The following is a 20,832-nucleotide window of genomic DNA, read 5'->3' as shown; positions in this document are numbered from 1 at the left end:
GAGTGTGTATGTATGTGTGTTTGCCGTCTAATTCTGATGGAGACTGTACTGTCCGAAAGCTAATTTGTGACAGTCTTTTTGTTGTGACTATCTGTGACTCAGCATCTCTTCTATATGGTGAGTGGCAACTTTCTTTTCACAATATTGTTACACTCCACCCTGGATTTTCCATTGTTAAACTTCATAGTTTTATCTTCAAGCCTCTGTGAATTCAGGTTTTTCAACTTTTTCTTTATATATTTTCCCAAAGTCTGAGACTAATTGATCATTCCAGTTATTAGTCCCACAAATTGTTGCCGTGAGATATTTGTATGCATTGCTTGATTTCAGTTGTGACTCATTGAGTTTGTTACTGCATTTTGTGACCGCAGAATTTTATGTTTCTGAACAGTTAAACCAAATTGCCAAACTTTGCACTACTTTGAAATTTTATTAAGATGACTGGATACTTGTGGAGCAGTGCTGTTGCATGCATTTTGCCTGTTGTGCTTGAGCCAGTTGCCCACTCTCGTGCCCTCACACGCACTGTTAGGGCTGCACGAACATCTATACTAAAGCTTGGCTGTTTGACTGCCCACATGTCAGTTGTTTGCTCACCATGCCCACCTGTGCCTGCAGGTGCCCTCCTGCCCAAATGTGGGCACTCAAGGTGAACAGCTCGTGTTGGAGGGTCCCACCAGTCACAGACGTTCTGCTAGATATGTCAGTCACTCTTTTACATTTAAGCCAATGTTCCTGTATATATTGATGCCCAGAGTTAACTACTTTAAGAGTTCCTGCTTGAGGGATTACATAACTGTGTGTTTACTTATTTTAATGAACATAGAAATCTCTCTACTTGTTTTGATTGTCCTTTGTACTTTAGTAAACTTTGCTGCTGCAGCTGCCTCACAGTCACTGACACAAGTCTCAATATAGAGATCCTCAAAGAGTCTAGGTTTCTTCTTTCCATTGTGTATAATATATTCCCATCATGAGGGAGCTTCTGAACTATTTATCCAAAGTACTTTTCAGAGAATGTGTTTAGTGTTGCTTCACAAGATGTCTGTTCACATCCACAATTTATAAAACTAATTTTCCCAGATGATAGCTGAATGATTAAAATTTCCTCCAATGATTGTAGTATGGGTGGAAAAGATATGCATTAGTGAGCTAATGTTCACTGAAAAGTTCGCAGTTACATCTGGGTGTGAGTCTGGTGTTCGGTAGCAGGACCCAGTTACAAGTTTATCCCCGCACTGGATACTGAGTCTTGCTCCAACCATCTCGCCTGCAGCTACACTATCTGTTTAGGTAGATTTGAGTATTGCATATACTTTGATGAATGTCGTACCTCCATTTCCCATTAGCCTATCCTTTCACTATACACATAGTTTAAACTCAAAAAACTGTAGTTAATGTCAAATTTTAGCCAACATTCTGTATGTAGGATTATATGACGATCACTGCTTTTTAGAAGTGCTACACACTTTGGAACTTTGTTTCAAATGCTTTGGCAGTTGATCACTAGTATTTTAATTTCTCTTCTCTACGCTGCACTTCTTTGGATTTGATACATTGGATCTCCTACAGCTATCATTATTTGGAGAGCTACCTAATATAATATACATTTGTGGCCCTGCACACGCCACACACAGTTAGTTATCTGGGTAATAGCTACTGATGTGTGGTGCACTCCTGATCCATTAAGGGGCATCCTACAGTTTTCACATATAGTGCTTGTCTAGGAAATCACAGCCTAACCTGTACCAAAACCTTCAAAGTCTGTGGTTCAGGCCTTCCACACCAGTCAAAATCAGGAAACAGAATCTGTTCTGGGGAAAGTTCTGCAGATTATGAGCTTCATTATCATTCTGTGAATATGACTGGTGTTCTTCACATTCACTGCCAGTTGCTAGAATGATTCAATTATTACCTTGGAAGCCCAGTTGGCAGGTATCAATGTTTCCAATCTGTAAGACAATCTGCAGCTGATTGCACCATATTCTCTCAACTGTCACCAGAATAGCCTCTTCAGGTATATGCACCACTGCACAAGGTGATTCTGCTTATCATTTGATGCAATTTCTCTAATGGGTACCATTATTCACTTTACATTCTAACTGCCAACAATTAACCCACCCCTACCAACTGCATCTACTTTCCATTGACATAGGACACTGTAGACTTCCCAACAGGTGAAGGTGCCTCACTGGCTCAATTTCAGTGGGATCAGCACCTCAAATTTGTTGGTAGAACAATGTGTCTAATTCTCTGAATTCTCCCTGGTCCCTGCCTCCTCCATTTCAGGGTTTCTTTTTTTTTAATTTCAGCATTATTTACTGCCAACTTGTTTCTCTTTTCGATTACTTACTTTCGATATGTTTAACAACTTTCCAATTCTGTGTTGGAAATGAAACTATACCTATCATTTACAATGTATTTATTCCATGCACATCATGTTTATTTACATTATGCTAACTTGAAGAGAAAGGGAAAATATTTATATTATACTTTATAATTAAAGAAAAAAAGCTATTCCAAATCAGTATGTTTTCAGCCAAATACTGTGGTCAGTTTTTCAGATGGCAGCATTGTCATGATTTCTAGCCTTCTGAGAGACTGTGCCACCCACCTGTCAACACTTCACTGCAGTTAGAAAATAGCCTCACATTTTGTACACTGTAACACTGAATCCAAATACCCAGCATTGAAAACTACTGATTACCAACTTCAAGACATTTGTCATGTCAACATATAATTGGCATGGCGTGGAAATATGCTTTTCAGCGAACATCTGAAGAAATTTACATACCTTTAGAGTATCTGTATTATTGAGACCAGTCACTCCAGGTACAGTCTGCAAGATCCTTGCAAGGTCTACATTAATGGGTTTCAAGCCTATTGTCTTTGGGTTAAAACATGAATCTAAGGCTTTGAAGACTGGTTCATTTGGATCTGTGGCCAAGAGAGTTGACAACCTCATTTGAATATGCAACGTAGTATATTTCAATCCCTCCTTAACTTCTGTCTGAAATACTTCCCCTTCTCTCTCTCTCTCTCTCTCTCTCTCTCTCTCTCTCTCTCTCTCTCTCTCTCTCTTTAATCGTATTTTTTTAATCACCAAAAATTCCTTTGCCCAGTACTCAACATTCTTCAAGCCATTGTAACTTTCTTTAAAGTGTGTGCAAAGTGGAACATTTTGAACCCTTTAACAAGGTAGTCATAGTAATGAATTCACTGACATATTCTTTAACAAATGTAGTCTTCACAAGAATCCAGTTCACTTCATCACCCAACAGGGAATTGCCACACTCTGTACCTACATTAGACAGCTCTCACATATCATTGCTATGGAAGAATTCAATCATGTCTTCAAAATATTCTGCCCGTGGTTGTGGAGAACCATGGGTTCCAGAATGTTAAAATGACTTATTAAATTCATGTGAAAAAAATGTTTGCAGTCACATTCATTAAATATACCCTTCACTTAATGTGGTTTAAATGACCACCTATGATTGTTTTATAACAGTCAACAAATTTGTTCATGTATCAGGCAGTGTCATTCATTGCAGCTTTCACATTATCATACTGTATATCGTATTTGAGAAGATCCCAAAAATTATGCAAGCACAATGCATTGAGTTTGCTGCTTCCAGAACTCTTATAAGTGAAAAAAAAAAAAAAAAAAAAAAAAAAAAAAAAAAAAAAAAAATCTTCTCATACGACATTTCAGCAGTTATCAACTACACTGCAGAGAAACAAACCAATTCTGTTGGTGGACTCATTGGCTAATATAATAACATATTTACCTGCTAGCTGCTCCATTACATCATTTTTTCCATTGTTGTTGTATCATACCTTTTACACATTTTGTGTTACCGGCACCTAATAAGGATCTTTTATTCTGTTACGTACCTGGCTTTTTAAATTAATTTGGTACTCTACTAGAGCACAATTTATTAAATGTTAAGTTTTAACTTTTATTAGGGAGAATATCAAACTGTATTTCACCTGTTAACAAAATGCAGCCTACCTTCAATGAAATCATTCTTCTGTTGCTGAAAATCTTTGTTTTCCAGTTTGTGGAGTGAAATGGGCCCGATAACTACAGTTACTTTTCTTCTTTTGTGCAGTTTCAAAGCTGCTACTAATTGAAGACTGACACTTTATTTGCAAACTGGACTGTTCATTTTGTTGCATGTACACGTTTCATTTTGCTTGTTTTTCAAAATGGTGTAAAAAAAAGAAAGAAAAAAAAAGAAACAAAGAAAAAAGAAACTACTGCCTTATCAGGAGCCTAAAACCCTTCAGTTTCAAAGTCCCACACCTTGTCTTCAGCACATTTGTACTTCACCGAGTTTAGGATGCAGTGAATAGAGACAGAATGTGTTCTAACTTGAGATTTCATGATAATTTTAGACAAAACATTGATAGTGCTACACTGCAGCAAACTTTGAACATTGGGGTGAAACAGCTACATGACCAAAAACCATATAGTGAGATGAACAACAAAAAGTTGTATATATTTGTGTCTCAATTGAACAATTACGTTGATATTAAATCACTTTTCATAACATACTACAGCAGAGCCCCACTAATTCAAACCCCGGTAATCCGAATGTTTGGTTAATCCGAACATGAAAACTGTTAGTCTATGTATGGAAAACTGTGCAGTAAACTGCTGTACATACACACTATTTAAATTTACACAGTACAGTAAACATGTATTAGAAAAATTGGAAAAAAATGTTAGGTTTAAACAATACATATCAATGAAAGAAAAGTTCTCAAACTTACTGAAATACAGCAGACGTTTTGTCCCTACTTTTTAGATGAAAAAAACTCGGTCATTGTTTTTTGGCATAATGAAGAGTCTGTTATATGAGACATAGCTGCGCCATCATCTCATAAACATCAAATCAGCAGGTTTAGCAGTGGGCTGTTGCTCCGAATAATGTAGTACAAGGTCAAGGGCTTCTGGTGTGTCACTGTGTGGCACCAGCTCTCTTTTGTCACTTTCAGGCTCATTATCACTTCGTTCACAGCTGTCCACTTCTTCCTGGTCTTGCGTCACAGCAACAACTAAATCAGTGTCAGTAAGGTTCTCCACACATGCCCCATCTGCTGCCATCCACTCATCTACATCACTTTCACTAGCTTCTTCACATCCAGTGATTGTCTGTATCATTTGTAGTAGATTTTTCTTTTCATTTTCAACTAGGTCCACACTTTTCTCCACGATTTTCTCAGAGTCTTTTCTGAAATATTCTGCCATGCCTCAGCAGCCCAATAAACAACATGCTTCACATTGGTCTTTCTTATTTTGTCCACTAAAGGAATGCTATCATCTTGGATCAGCATTCTTAAAAACTGTTTTCTGTAAATCAGTTTTAATGTTTGCAGTACGCCCTGGTCCATCAGCTGTAGAAGTGGTATAACACTCAGTGGCAAAAACTTCGTCACAATTTCTCTGTCACATAATTACTCAGTGGTGGGGGTGAGATGACACGTTATCAATCAAAAGGATTGTATGGGGAGACAAATGATTTTGCTGGTCGTGAAGCCATTCTTTGAACAGCTTACCATCCATCCATCCATGCTTTTTTCTGGTTGCAGTTTTCAAAAGCTCTGGGCCTAGCAGATTTGCCGATCAGCATTAAAGGCAGCTTGTGAATACCAGCAGCATTACTGCACGCTAATAAAGTCACACAGTCTTTTCACATTTTAAAACCAGGAGCATGGTCTTCTGCTTTTGATGCCAGGCTTTTTGTTGGCAATGCCCTAAAATTAAGGCCAGTCTTGTCAGCTTTGTAAATTTGTTGGGGAGAATACTTTCCCTCTCTTATCATTTTTACAAACTCACCCAAGCATTCCTTTGCTGCATTACGATCAGAAGAAAGTTCCTCGCCAGTAATTGTTAGCTGATGGATTCCATGATGTTCTTTGAATCTGCCCAGCCAACCCGTACTCGCACTAAAAAACTGATCACCATTCATTAACTTGTTTAGGTAAACAGCCTTCTCGTGAACCAGTGCTCCACTCAAAGGAGTTCCCCTTTCTCTTTCCTGCGTAAACTGAAGGAAAAGAGCTTCATCCACTTTATCGTACTGGGACTGTTTCAAAGTCTGACAAATTTCAAGTGTTTTTCCTGAAGGCGTTGCACAGCTTCACTACTTTCTTCTTCCAATCACAAATGGTTGCTTTGCCAACACCCAGTTCCTTTGCCAGTTTAGATACATTGTCACCATTGTCTATCCGATTCAAAGCATTCAGTTTTTCTTTGAGAGTTAATGTTGTATGTTTCCATTTACTTATGACAAAAATACATACACCACTACACCTGAATGAATACAATAAACTGTTACGCATGCCGATGATTGATAACTAACGTAACCAAGCACTTTGTGAGCCGACTGGCAGTGCACTGACCTCAGACTCTACAAAGGTCTCCACAGTGCACAACAACAAGGGCAGGGAGTGAGAGAGAGCCATTGTTCCCACACTTGTTCCCATTTGTTACCATGGTGTATCTACTTATCTGCTTGGTATACTTCATTCTAGAAACTCATAACCGTACTTCCAGCTAATCCAAACAAATCTGTGATGTGAACAAGGTCCGGTCCCAATTAGTTCGGATTAATGGGACTCTGCTGTAGACATTACAAGTTAAGTTTACTCTCTGACAGATAGAGAGTTCGTTGTGCTTTGACTTTTATGACGAATGCTGAAATTTTTTGTCTGATAGAAATTTAAATTACATAATACTTTTACACATTCACTAATGGTAGTTTTGCCACAAAAATAAACATTAGTGTTTATGAAGCACAGAGTTCAACCATATATACCGCTGTCTATTGTGTACAGTACTCTTTAATGACTCATGTTGGCAGCGACTGGAAGCAAAGTGCCTTCAGTCTCGCTTCTTAACATGGGGAGTGAACTGTTATTTTAAACTAGATTATTTACCACAATCAGTAATGATGGAAAAGTTAGTACCTGATTTCATTGTTAAATAGCATCAGATGTCACGGACATCTGGAGATGTACAATGTTTGTTACCTTCGAGTAGTGGAAACTGTTATTTTCCACATTATTTCTTTAATAACTACCAGTAACTTGTTATCTCACTAAAATTCACAGATTTTGTGTTACTTCATTAAACAGTGCTGATTTCACACTCTTCATTATGTTGTTGTTGAATGAAATTTTCCTGTGGTATGTCCTGTGTTACTTGCATAGGAGGCAGTATCCACAGGAAAGGGTAGTATTTGAAGTGTTTTTCATATTTATTGTAAGTGTGTCTTGGTAGCACACCCATTCACAGCAGCTTCCAATTGCTTGACATAGGAATCCCCAGCTGCTTACAAACTGCAACTGACTCATCTAATTTCCAAGAACAACAATCACAGTCAGGCCACATCAAGACTTGGCATGTTTTTCTAAACACTAAACAAATAATATGAAATTAATCTCAATGATTCTATTGTAATTTCATGATGATTTATGTTATGAGGATAACAAGTTACTTTTAAGAACTGAAGCTACAGTGCTCAAGAAAGTGATTTGGGCTATAATGAGAAAGAAACATGGGATAAAATTTACTGATTACCTGGAGATACCTTTACAAATTCAAGTATGTCTTTTTTCTTCTTTTGTTGAGGTTGTGTGTAATAACAAACTTGAAAATAGTGGTGATTTACTGCAATATTAACTGCTATGGAAGAGAGAATCTAAATAGAATACTATATGACAATTATAATTTGCACTGAACACTATATTATGCCACAGAGATGAGCTGCATTTGCATTGCAGTTACAATCTTTATTGCAAACACTTTTTTTAACAATTAGGTTAACAAACTAAAAAGGAGTGGAACTATTGAACTAATCCCATCGGTATCTATACTGCAACTAACAGGAATTGATTTTTCCAAACAAGATAGTACTGCTGCAATTTTAGAATATATTACACACAATATTTATAAACATAGACATTCACTGAAATTCAGGGGGTAGTGATTGTGTTGCCCCAGAGATAATGTAACCAAAATTTGTTGAAGGACAAAGGTTATTTACAGCTGACGGTACAGTACAAATTATGTGAGGAAAAGCTAAATCACTACTTACCATGAAGATGACACATTAAGTTGCAGACAGTCTCAATTAAAGAACACTTACACATTAACTTTTGGCCACAGCCATCAGCAGTAAAAGAAAGAGAAGCACACACCATTCATTCACACAAGCGAGCACGTCTTATGCACACTTGATCACCATTTCCATCAGTTTGAACAAGAATGCGACTGTCACGTAGAATGGAAGCAGCAATCTAGAGGGGGCAGGGAAGGGGAAGGGATAGCAGTGTATGAGAGGGGGAGGGGAGGGGGAGGAGCAGTGTATGAGAGGGGGAGGGGGGGGGAGGTGTGGAGTGCTGTGTGGTTGATTGTGTAGGGACTACACTGTGACAGCACTTCTATGTATGTGTCAGATTTTGCTCTGTGGCTACATCTCTTAAAACTGTAGGCCTACATTCGTACTGTATACCTGATCTTGTCAGTTGCTGTTTATTTTATTTTTATTTTTTATCACATATTGAAATAGATACTGGTTGCAGAGTTTTGATTACACAGTCTTGTGCTGGTTTCAATCTTCGCATACTTGCTTTTGCTACAGTTCTTATTCTGTTTTATTGTATTATATGAATAGATTAGGACAGTTTACTTGAAAATTGTGCTTCAGCTGTACCATCATGCTACACTTCTACCTTATGTACCGTATTTTACATGATGACTTTTTGGTCAAAATTGATTGTATGTGTTGGGTGCGCAACCCGCGCCTGCTAACCCCATCACCGGTAAATCAGTGATGTCAATGATAAATTGACTGTGTCAAAGTAGAGATCTATAATCACATGAATACTGGAAACTGCGCATGCACGTGAACAGGGATTGTAGCATTGTCTGCTGATGTCAGAAGCTAACCAATTCTCATCATGCACACTCGTGGTATAGTAATGGATTTTGTGCTTTTGTGTGTTCCTAATGTGTAGTTTAGGTTTTGCTTTGTTTTGTGGCATGCTGCAAAGATATTTTTCTATAGGTTTCTCTCACAAGAGAGACCAAATATCTGAAAGTAAAAAGGTATTTAGGTTTCATTGAACCTGGACAAAGCAAATACCTACACTATGCATAAATAAGAATGCAAACAGATCAAAATTTTAAATGAAAATTGTTTCAACACTGGAACAGTCAACTCTGTTGAACAAGAAAAATAATTTTCTATGTAATTTGGTTCTTAGAAAGAAAACAAGGTACAAAGCATAAAATAAAAAGGCATTATTGACTGCCTTCTAAAATAAATTAAGCTGTTTTGTAATATAAGGGAGGGGAGGGTGACATTTCACCAATTATTTAAGTTGCCAACCATGTCGAAAATTTATCATATTTGTCCAGAACATTCAGCATGTGTTGCTTTGATCATTAGAAAACACTATTTTCGTTGCTAATTCCTTGTTCCTGTTACAATATTTCAACTTTTCGTAAGAATAATTGCCTCTCATAATGTTGCTTTCTCTGTTCGGATGCCAAACTGCAGAGCAGTCAGCTGTCACGACGAACACAATTTTAACACTGACATATGAACAACTGTCAGTGTAGACAAGTGAGACTCAGTACAGGAATAATATGTTACGGGCAGTGCAGCAGACTAACTCACAACAAGTTGTTGATTGACACAAGAAAGTCATTCATGTAAAAGGGGCTTACCTCTTAGTGCAGCGACTCAATGTGGCATGGACTCAACAAGTCATCGGAAGTCCTCTGCAGAAATGTTGAGCGATGCCACCTCTCTATCCATTCATAATTGCAAAAGTGTTGCCGTTGCAGGATTTTGTGCACAACCTGACCTCACAATTAAGTCCCATGTCGTGCAGTCTTGGTGGCCAAACCATTTGCTCAAAGTGTACCGAATGTTCAAATCAGCGACGAACAATTGTGTTCTGGTGACAATGCCGCATTGCCATCCATAAAAATTCCATTGTTGTCAGGGAACATGAGGTCTTTGAATGGCTGCAAGTGGCCTACAAGTAGCCAGGCATAATCTTTGCCAGTCAATGATCACTTCAGTTGGACCAGAGGACCCAGTTCATTCCATATAAACACAACCCACACCATTGTGGAAACACCACCAGCCTGTACAGTGCCTTATTGACAACTTGGATCAGTGGCTTCATGGGGTTTGTGCCACACTCAAACCCTACCATCAGGTCGTACCTTCTGGAATTGGGACTCATGTGACCAGGCCAGTTCTCTAGGGTCAACCAATATGGTCACAAGCCCATGAGAGGCATTGTAGGCAACATTGTGCCATTACCAAAGGCACTTGCATCAAGTGTCTGCTGTTGTAGCCCATTAATGCCAAAATGCACTGTCCTAACTTATATGTTCATCATATCCCACATAGATTTCTGCAGTTATTTCACGCTGTGTTACTTGTCTGTTAGCACTGACAACTCTACATAAACACTGCTTGCTCTTGGTCATTAAGCGAAGGCAGCTGGCTGCTGCGTTGTGCATGGTGAGAGGTAATGTTGGAAATTTGGTATTCTTGACACACTCTTAGCACTGTGGACTTGGAATATTGAATTCTCTAACGATTTGTGAAATCATGAGTCTAGCTCCAATTGCCATTCCACATTTAAAGTACAACCATAATCACGGTGGAAACCTTTTCACATGAATCACCTGAGTACAGATCACAGCTCTGCCAGTGCATTGCCCTTTTATACCCTATGTACAAAATACTACCACTACGTGTATGTGTGCATATATCTATCCCATGAATTTTATCACCTCATTGCATTTTCAGGAGGTGAACTAGCACTTTCTCTCTCTGACCCATCCCCCTCCATCTTTGTTTACTCTCATTCATACTATACGCTGATCTTTCTTATCTGGTGTCCAAGTGACTTGCCCTTCCATTCTAACGTCCCCCCAACATTTTATTTTCTCTTCCCTGAGAAAGAAACTATTAGTGCTGAAAGCTAGATAGTGTCTCACTTTTGCTTTTATATGCATGTAACAGTGGTACTGTACATTTTGCCTCTTGGAGATAAATACTGGCAAACTGTTCTGTCTCATAATTTAAATGGTAGTTTTGCATGTTTTACTTGCTTATAAAGTTTATAATTATTTGTTTGCACAATATGAAGTTAAAGTTAATTGTATTCTGTTTGCTGCTTTGTAGAGATGTTTGAAAATAGTTTTGTTCACACATTTTACAGTTATTTCAATTGATTATCACTGTAGTATTTCTGTTTACCTGAATTTGATTTTCATAAAGCTGTAATTTCATAAAAGAGAATACTCATATCATTTTTTGCAAGATTATTTATGCTTACTTTTGTTTTTATTTTTTATTTTTGTTTCTTTCTTGTCTTTTCTTTTCAAGTTTGTAGCAAGTACCCAAACCCTCCGTGTCCACCAACTGATGTACCCCTCTATGGGACACATGGACGAACATCAGAGTTGGAGCCTTCACCAGACTCTTGTCCTCGTTCAACATGGGTCCCCACACGACTTTCTCATTGTAAGGGTGATGACATGCTGAATGACTGTTTGTTGTACTTACATGCTGTGCATTATATTGTAACTGATATAAACAACACATACGTCATTGATAATCCACTATAATGCCCTGTAATTCAAATTTGTTGTGAGGTATAATGAAACCACTCTTATACTTTCATTTTACGCTTGGAAGAATAAACTTAATTACTCAGTTACTGTTTGTGATTAAACTAAATTATAATTAGTAAGCTAAAATTTTGTTCAGCTCTACACATTATAGTATTGAGACAATGTCTCAAAAGTAGTTCTCTTCATTTTCTTAGTGACATGTTGGTAAACCACTTATTCAAAGTCAGTTTGAGTTTTTACATCTCCAGGCCAAAAACAGAGCTACTAATAAATTTATTTATTTACTACCCCACCACACTCTCTCTCTCTCTCTCTCTCTCTCTCTCTCTCTCTCTCTCTCTCTCTCTCTCTTTGCTCGCTCTGTGTCTCTCTCTCTGCAGCCCCTCCTGCCGGAGGTTCGAGTCGAGAGTGGGGAGCGGGCAGTTATGCACACACTTGCACCCACAAGCCTGTTTGTGATCTTCTGTGATGTTATAGTGAGTCTGGTTATACTGACTTGACTTATTTCGAGATGGTGTTTGCCAAAATTTGTTAGCAGCTGTTATGGTGTCATATTTGCATGTCACGGCTACTCATCAGTGGTTAATTTTGGGCATACAACTTACTCGGTAAATTTATTGAATATGTTATGATTATATAGTTATACAATTAAATTGTGTTAATATGAATGAGTATATTGAATCATTAAGGCAATGGTAGGAATCATACACACTTCCAACCAATTCCTCTCAGGAATTCAAAAGTGTATTTTTAGTGTTTTTATTTTCCATAAGATTATACAGGATGTGCGAGCTAAACATATTATTATATGAAATTTAATAACTTCAGAAATAATTGAGGTATTTATTGATGGCATGTTTCCACAAGTATGGTATCTGAAAAGTTTTTTTTACACACACAATGCAACTTTATATGCACACTATTAGTGGCATGACAGACATCTAATCTGTATTCACTTCTCTCCGATTGTTTGCAGCATTGCAGGTGTAAAATTTGCGATGGCTGTATGAATGCGGTGATGCAGTTCTGGTAGATCATGAGGTGAGGTGGTGCCTGGTTCTTCATAAACCCCCACAAAAAAAAAAAAAAAAAAAGTGACATAATGTCTGGGCTTCTAGCAAGCCGAGCAAACGATGGACTGGCAGTCCCAATACAGTGATCTGGACATTTGTGATTCAAGAAATCCCTCACAGTGTCCATAAAATGGCATGATGTGCAGTCCACACTCACATTGAAAGCAACATTGTATCAGTGTAACATACTTCAGCTCCATTAGAGAAAGCACACAAAACACGTTCTGCTGTGGAGTCCACATGGCTCTGATAAGTGTTTACGTGAACAAAGCTATTACATGCATGCACAAGTGGTACCAACTGTCACAAACACACACATAAAACATTTTGAGTTATCTCAATTACGTCTCAAGTTATTACTTTTTATATTATTACATGTTTAACCTGGCCACCCTGTATTTAAACAGTTGTGTATAGTCTGTGTCTATGTATGTTGTACATTCTGATTCCAAGCTGTTTTTCTAAATGCATTTGTGACGTCGTACCCAGTATTGATTGGGTCTTTTGGTCTGGAGCCAAGTGGAGGGTCTCAACCAAAGGCTCCATAGTTCTGTGATGGTCTTGGCTGCATATTTCTTACCTATGTTATGGCGTGGAGAATTGGAGGACTCCCCTTGATAGGTTGGGGTGCACTACACAAAGGAAGCAGCTCCTCATTTAGCAAAGTACTTGTAGAGTGCACATGAGAGCTTTTCAAGCTAGGCATTAGTTTGGAGTCCTCTGATGAATGTGCACCAGTCAGTACGCAGAGAGTGGAATCAGACAAAGTAAAAGACACTTAGACTATCAGAAGTTTAAAGGTAAATTGTTGAAGTATTCATAACAAAATTACTGAATTTACTGCCCTTTGGGAAAGTTGTCGTGCCCAAGGTATCCTCAAAACTGAAAGCTGGCTGAAACCCGAAGCGGAAGGCTCTGAAATAATTAGCAAGCCACGGAATGTACATCAAAAAGACAGGTTAGATGCCGTAAACGGGATGGTTCATTGCAGTTGACAAAAATATTGTGCCTGTCATGGTCGAAACTGAGTCTTGACCGTGAAGTTATCTGGACCCTGTAACAGACCTAGGTGAACTCAAGTTAAGTATTGGATATTTTTACCAGCTACCCGTTTCCACCGTGACAGTTATAGAATCATTAAAAGAAAACTTGTGACCAGTAATGTGGAAATATTCAAATTATGCAATATTAATTAAAGTCACATTTAACCTACCAAGGAACATTTCTGGATTCAGTGCAGATGGTGCGGACAGGCAGTCTTGTGAAGTACTTTTGAACATATTTTCCTTAAAACTTTCATGACCAACTAGTTTGACAGTGCAATTGACCTTATTGACAGTGTCAGTATAGAGACAGGGATTAGTGGACATGTTGTCATTGCAACGATGCCTAGTAAAGTTAATAAATCCATTAAGAAGGCTAGGAGATTATTGTTGCTAGAAAGAGCAGGTAAACAGTTGTTCGAATCATCAAGAAGGTTGCGAGAGTATTTTTGCTAGAAAGAGGAGGTATGAAATTGTTAGCATCATCAAGAAGGCTACAAGAGTATTTTTGCTAGAAAGAGGAGGTAAGCAGTTGTTAGCATCCCAATTAGAAAATGAATTGACACCATTTTGTTTCAGTATGATGCTTAGGGGCAAAATTTAAACAGATGATAAATCACACCATGGAGAGAGGGAGAAGTACGTGTCAAGTACACTTATTAAGGATGAAAAACACTAACCATGATTTACTAACAGAATTTGGAAATTGCTGAGGAAACAGAGACTGTTGAACTCTTGGTTCAATAAAGAATATACAAATATACAAATTGGTGCGTCTGTAATGAGATCAATGCGCAAAACATACAACTACCACAGTCGTACCGTAGCCAGTGATGTTGCTGAGAACCTGAGAAAATTATGATTCTGTGCGAAATCACTAAGCAGGTCACTCATTGTCCAGTCTGATCTGACAGTAGAAGACAGCAAAAAGAAAGCCAAAGTTTTAAATCTCACTTTTAAGAAATTATTCACGCATGAGGATTGTATAAATATACCGTTGTCCGACTGTTGTACAGACTGTCAAATGCAAGGTATAGTAAAAGTCATCCTTGGATAGAGAAGCAACTGGTAGTGTTGAAAATCAGTCACCAGACCTGGATGGGATCCCAGTTCGGTTGTACGGAGAGTACTGTACTGCATTTGCCACTTAACTTGGCTTGCATTTATCACAAATATCTCACCCAGCGCAAAGTCCCCAGTGGTTGAGTAAAAGAACAGACATGCAAAATTACAGACCAGTACACTTAACATCCATTTGCTGCAGAATTCTTGAACATATTTTCATTTTGAATATGATAAATTTCCTTGAGATGGAAGAGCTTCTGTCCATATGGATGTAGAAAGCATCACTTGGAGAGTGAAACTTGGCTTGCCTTCTACTCACATTATATCTTGTGAACCACTTATGAAGGGCAACAGGCATATTGTGTATTCTGAGATTTCCAGAAAGCATTTGACACAGTGCTTCACTGCAGACTGTTTATGAAGTTACAATAGTAATAGATTCCCAAATATGTGACTGGCTTGAAGACTACTTCAGTAATAAAACCCACCAAGTAATCCTCTATTGCAGTTGTCCATCAGGAACGAGGGTATCATCAGGAGTACCCCAGGGAAATGCATTAGGATCAATCTTATCTCTATACAGGGTGTTTGGGAAGGAAAGGTCAATATTTTAAACAGTGAAAGTATAAGTGATTCAGAACAAAAAATGTTGTATGAACTTAGGTCTGCAAATGCTTCGTTAGAGAGGTATGGGTATATTGAAAGGAACTTTAATTCTGCAAAACTGATGTGCACAACATGAGCATATACACAATACAACTGGACCGTAATGTGATTTTCTTGCAAGCAATGCACAGGCACATGCAATGTTTATGCTATGCAACCTACCACATTTTATAGTCATGTGATGTACGTAGTACAATCACCTGTTGTTGCGCAGTTGTGCCATGTAAGCCGCATACTTTTTGTGTGCCGGCGATGGATCGGTTAACTGTGTAGTGTGTGGTGTTCATTGTGTTTGTACAACTGCTGCTAACAATGCCACATGTCTACAGTAATGAGGAATACACAGATATGATCTATGTTCATGACTTCTGCGACGGTAGTGCTACCACTGCGAGGGAAGAATACTACAGGCACTTTCCGACTCGGTGACTACCTGATTGCAGGATGTTTACCAAAGTGTTTATCACTTTGTGTGCAACAGGCTCTCTTCCAAGTAGACATTTTTCGTCCAAGCATGCACGTCAACAAACTTTGCAAGAACAGCAAGAAATTATCACAAGTGTTGAGCGAAGTCCCGATACGAGCATACGAAGAGTGTCCCTGTGTATGAATGTCCCACAGCCACGTGTTTGGGAAACATTACATGTGGAAAACCTGTATCCATGTCACATACATCGTGTCAAAATCTCCACGTTGGCGACAATGCCCAACGATTTCAATTCTGTCACTGGGTAATTGAGAATAATTGTTTGCTTCCATGCATTGTATTCACTAATGAAGCCCAGTTTTCGTGACATGGTATAAACAACATACACAGTAATCATGGCTGGTCACAGGAAAATACACATGCTTCAGTGGATAGCAGTTTCCAAGTTCGTTTTGCCATAAATGTTTGGTGCCACATGATCGGGAACCTTTTGTTAGGTCCATTTATTATCAATCAGTGATTGACGGGAGAGAGGTACCCACATTTTTTGGAAAATTCATTTTTGAAACTATTGGAAGACGTTCTTTTAGCCAAGCGAACTGGAATGTACTTTCAACATGACGGTGCCCCTCCATGTTACCTTCCATGTGAGGGACCATCTCAACTGCACCTACCCTAATCGCCGCATTGGCCATGGCGCTGCTATTAACTGGCCTCCAATATCACGTGACCTTACACTTTTAGATTTCTGTTTATGGGTTGGATGAAACCAGAGGTGCGCAAAGTGAAGGTAAAGATAAACTGCTTCATTGCATCATTGGACACTGCTGAATTGATTAGGAACCAACCACATGCAATTGAACAAGCAACATAACGTGATATCACTAGAGCACAAAAGTGCATTGATGTTCATGGTGGGATATTCGAACCTGTTCTGTGAACTGTGCAACATCTGTATGATAAGTGTTAAAGCGCGTCTGTAAAAGACATGGTATGCCTTTTTCAACTGAATATGTACTAAATACAAAGTAAATAAACATTATGTAAAAATGTGTAACAGAACTGTACTTCTCTGTAACATTGTTTTCAAGAAAATCAGATTACGGTCCAGTTGTATTGCATATACGTTCACCTTGTGCATATCAATTTTGCAGAATTGAAGTTCCTTTCAATACCCATACCTCCCTAACTAAGCATTCGGACCTATGTTCATATAACACTTTTTGTTCAGAATTACTTATACTATCACTGTGTAAAATATTGACCTTTCCTCCCCAAACACCCTGCCCTGAATATAAATGGAAATGTCCTGCCTGACTGACTCAGTGTTTCTCAGCCCAAACTACTAAAGACAGGAACATAAAACTTGGAGAGAGTGTTGATCTTATACTGTAGGCATTGTTTAAGAAGGTTTTTTCCCCGTCTCCTTTAATTCCATCCATAAGGGGATGAAAAGTTTTTTGAAATTACTTAGGTAATTTTGCAGCTATAACTACAAAAATTGGTATTTGGTTTCTCTGTCAGAAAAAAAGAACTATATGTTGAAGAATTTTTGGAAATTTGGTTATATGGTGGTGAAATAGTCAGTGAAAGTTTTTTAAAAAGTTGAACATTATTAAAGAATTTTCAGAGATGCATCTGTTCCAGAATGAGATTTTCACCCTGCAGCAGTGTGTGCGCTGATGTGAAACTTTCTGGCAGATTAAAACTGTGTTCCGGACCGAGACTCGAACTCAGGACCTTTGCCTTTCACGGGCAGTGTTTTGGCATTTTTGGGAATTCAACCCCTAAAGGGGTGAAATAAGGGATGAAAAATTTTGTAGAAGCATTTCTTTGTATTAAAATATTCTTAAATCTAAATCTATGAAAATTTATATTTGACTTCTAAAGAAATATTTGTTCAGGGATGAAACATTCTTTGGAAGTATAACCACAAGAACTCAAAATGCAGGAATAACTAAGACTTCTGACTTAACTACCAGGATTGCTTTTTGCTCAGAAGTACATTTGGAAAAGACTGTGCTTCTTTGGCCTTAATTAGTGTGGAAAGTTTAGATGTTGCAGTTTGTAAACAACATAGTAATTTGATTAAAGAAAAACAAAAAGCTTTTGGACCACACAGTCTATGCAAGGGAAGTAGTGGGTGCTAAGCTATTTTTGCACACACATAAATTATCTGAAGGACAGGATGACCAGTAATCTGTGGCTGTTTACTGGTGATGCTGTGGTGCACAGGAAGGTACCATAGTTGAGTGACTATAGGAGAGTACAAGATGACTTACAAGGGGACACTCCATACTGTAAATCACGGATTTTGATGTGCTTCAAATATGTTATAGAGTTACTTACCCTGAGTACCTGGGTATCCGGTTTTTTAGTGATGGGCCTTGGTTTTTGAGAAAATTGATTTTGAAGTTCATTTGGGGATTTGTATATCTGTAACATTACTTGTGTTCCAAGCAAGTCAGCGTAGCGCAGCGGTAAAGGTTCATGGCTACCACACTGGAGCCACTAGATTTGTTATTCTTGTATTCTTGTACTGGAACATGCATAACAACTTGCTCTGAAAAATGCTGTCTTTTCTGTGTATTTTGACTAACTTTGGCATATTAATTCATGTTACGTGGTCCGTGTATCAACCTCCATTATTTGAGCCAAGAGTACATAGTAACTGTAACTTTATTTTCTATTCTGTTCATACACTGGCTGGTTTGGGAGGGGGGGTGGGGGGAGCAGGACTCTAATTCCCCCTATTGTATATGTGATGGCCATAAAGGAAAAGCAACTTTCTTACTCAAAATTTGAAATGTTGGAGCTATTAATAAGTTAGCCAATACATTATTCTTGCAGTCTGTTGATCTAATTTAAATGAAGTTTTCAGTATACATATAAAATTTTCATTTACTCTACCTGCCATTAAGAATAATTTCAACATTTCCAATTACTTTTATTTATTTATGTGTAATTACTGTGAAAGTTCTATTATAAAATTCGGTAACATGCTATCTTGTAGTTGATATCATCTATGAAGTGATCTTGTGACATATTAGTTTATTATTTGAGTAACAACTGATTTCTCGAGTTTGAATAGTAAACTTTTCTGTGGCAGCGACAGCAGCAGCCTCTCCAGCAGTTGGCAGCCATACACTGGTTCACGGTATGGCTGCACCTGTTCAGGCTGCTACCAGTCCACTGGCTGCTGTTCCAGGCACTCCCACTGTGGTTCCACAGCAGCAACAGCAAGTTGTGCAGCAACAGCAGCAACTAACACAGCCACAGACAGCAAACATTCCAGGCTCTGTCCCCATGGTGTCATCTCCACAGCAGCAACCACAGCAGCCACAGCAGCAGCAACAGCAGCAGCAACAACAACAGCCACCACAACAGCAACAACAACCAATACCAACACCACAACCTCAGCCACCAGTTGTTGCCACTGCAGCTCCCGTAGCTGCTTCATCTGCAATTGTGGCTTCACAGACCTTCTTTGCTAGCACTGACAGCCTCTCTTCTGCAGCTGACACTCTTGCTTCCACATTAGGTATGATATAATACTACTAAAGTAAGCATCGTGGCTAGATATTAAAAAAAATACTAGAAGTTGGTATATGTCCAAATACATGTTGAGCATGTGTCCCAAAAGTACAGTGTGTACATAAAGTTGGGAACACTTTCAGTTATTTATTCCGCAAGAACTAAACATTGTACAGATGTCATACATATTGCATTTTGAAGAGAAACTTTGAAATTTTTTTTTACATACTTTCAATATGCGAACCATGAGTGACCTGGCAGACATCAATATAGTAATCGAATTCTTGCCATACCCACCCCAGCATGGCATCGTCGACTGTGACAGTCGCTTCCCGTATTCTCTACCAAAGCTCTGCTACATCACGTGGTAGAGGTGGTACATACATCACATCTTTAATGTGTCCCCACAGATAAAAGTCACACGGAGTGAGATCTGGTGATCGGGGAGGCCATTTCATGAAACAGCTGTCCCCCTTCTGTAGCACGGCCAATCCATCAATGCGGCAGCTCTGTGTTCAGGTACCCACGAACTGCACGAAGAAAATGGGGCGGAGCCCCATCTTGCTAAAAGATCAACAGAGTGTCCGATTGCATTTGAGGCATCAGCCATTGCTGCAACATGTCCAAGTAGGAATATCCAGTGACAGTGCTCTTGGCAAAGAAGAAAGGCCCGTACAGTTTTCGATGTGACGAGGCACAAAAAACAATTACCTTTGTGGAATCGCGCTCAAATTCAGTGCATTCATGTGGATGCTTTGTACCCCAGCTTCGACAATTATGCCTGTTTACTTTCCCATTAGTGTGAAAAGTGGCTTAGTCGCTAAAAATTGAGCGATCAACAATACCATCCACATCCCACCTAAACTCGCCACGTTTGCGACTGGTGCTGACTATTGGCAAATTACCAAACTATTCTGTGACGGTATACATGAAAAAAAACTTTCAAGGTTTCTCTTCAAAATGACATGTATGATATCTATACACTGTTTGCTTCTTGTGCAATAAATAATTGAAAGTGTTTCCCGACTTTATGTACACCCTGTAATGGTCTATTGGTGGAAAAGTGTGACTGTCTGTAGGGATCAGACTGCACTTGAGAAATAATGTATATGGAAAAGCACAAGTAGTTGCATATAGTTTTTGTTGTTTTCTTATGTGGCACAAAGTTAAGGCAGCTGTGAAAATAAGCTGTCCTGCTACTTGTGCAATCTGGCCAGTGACGATTTTTCAACATAAAAGAGCATAATTCATGTGAAATTCATCAAAAACTGTGTGGATTTATAAATCTTAATCAGTGAGCGGATGTAAAACAATGTCATGTAATTAGGAGTGACAGTACAGTTATTG

The 20,832-nt window shown here is 38.6% G+C and overlaps 1 protein-coding gene across 3 annotated transcripts in view; it reads left to right on the top strand.

Annotated features, from left to right (window-relative positions):
* Positions 1–20,832, top strand: part of LOC126268083 (mothers against decapentaplegic homolog 4) — a 172,055-nt gene that overhangs the window by 55,164 nt on the left and 96,059 nt on the right. For 2 of the 3 annotated variants that reach the window (XM_049973570.1, XM_049973571.1), the window contains exons 6-7: positions 11,430–11,567; positions 19,061–19,492. In XM_049973570.1, coding sequence (XP_049829527.1) covers positions 11,430–11,567; positions 19,061–19,492 — 570 coding nt within the window. The remainder of the gene's footprint in view (positions 1–11,429; positions 11,568–19,060; positions 19,493–20,832) is intronic. The other variant, XM_049973572.1, reaches the window with a different exon arrangement.

This window comes from Schistocerca gregaria, chromosome 4 (assembly GCF_023897955.1).
Source record: "Schistocerca gregaria isolate iqSchGreg1 chromosome 4, iqSchGreg1.2, whole genome shotgun sequence".
Lineage (NCBI taxonomy): Eukaryota > Metazoa > Arthropoda > Insecta > Orthoptera > Acrididae > Schistocerca > Schistocerca gregaria.
Note: the sequence above shows the minus strand (reverse complement) of the source record. Positions and strands in the feature narration are given on the sequence as shown.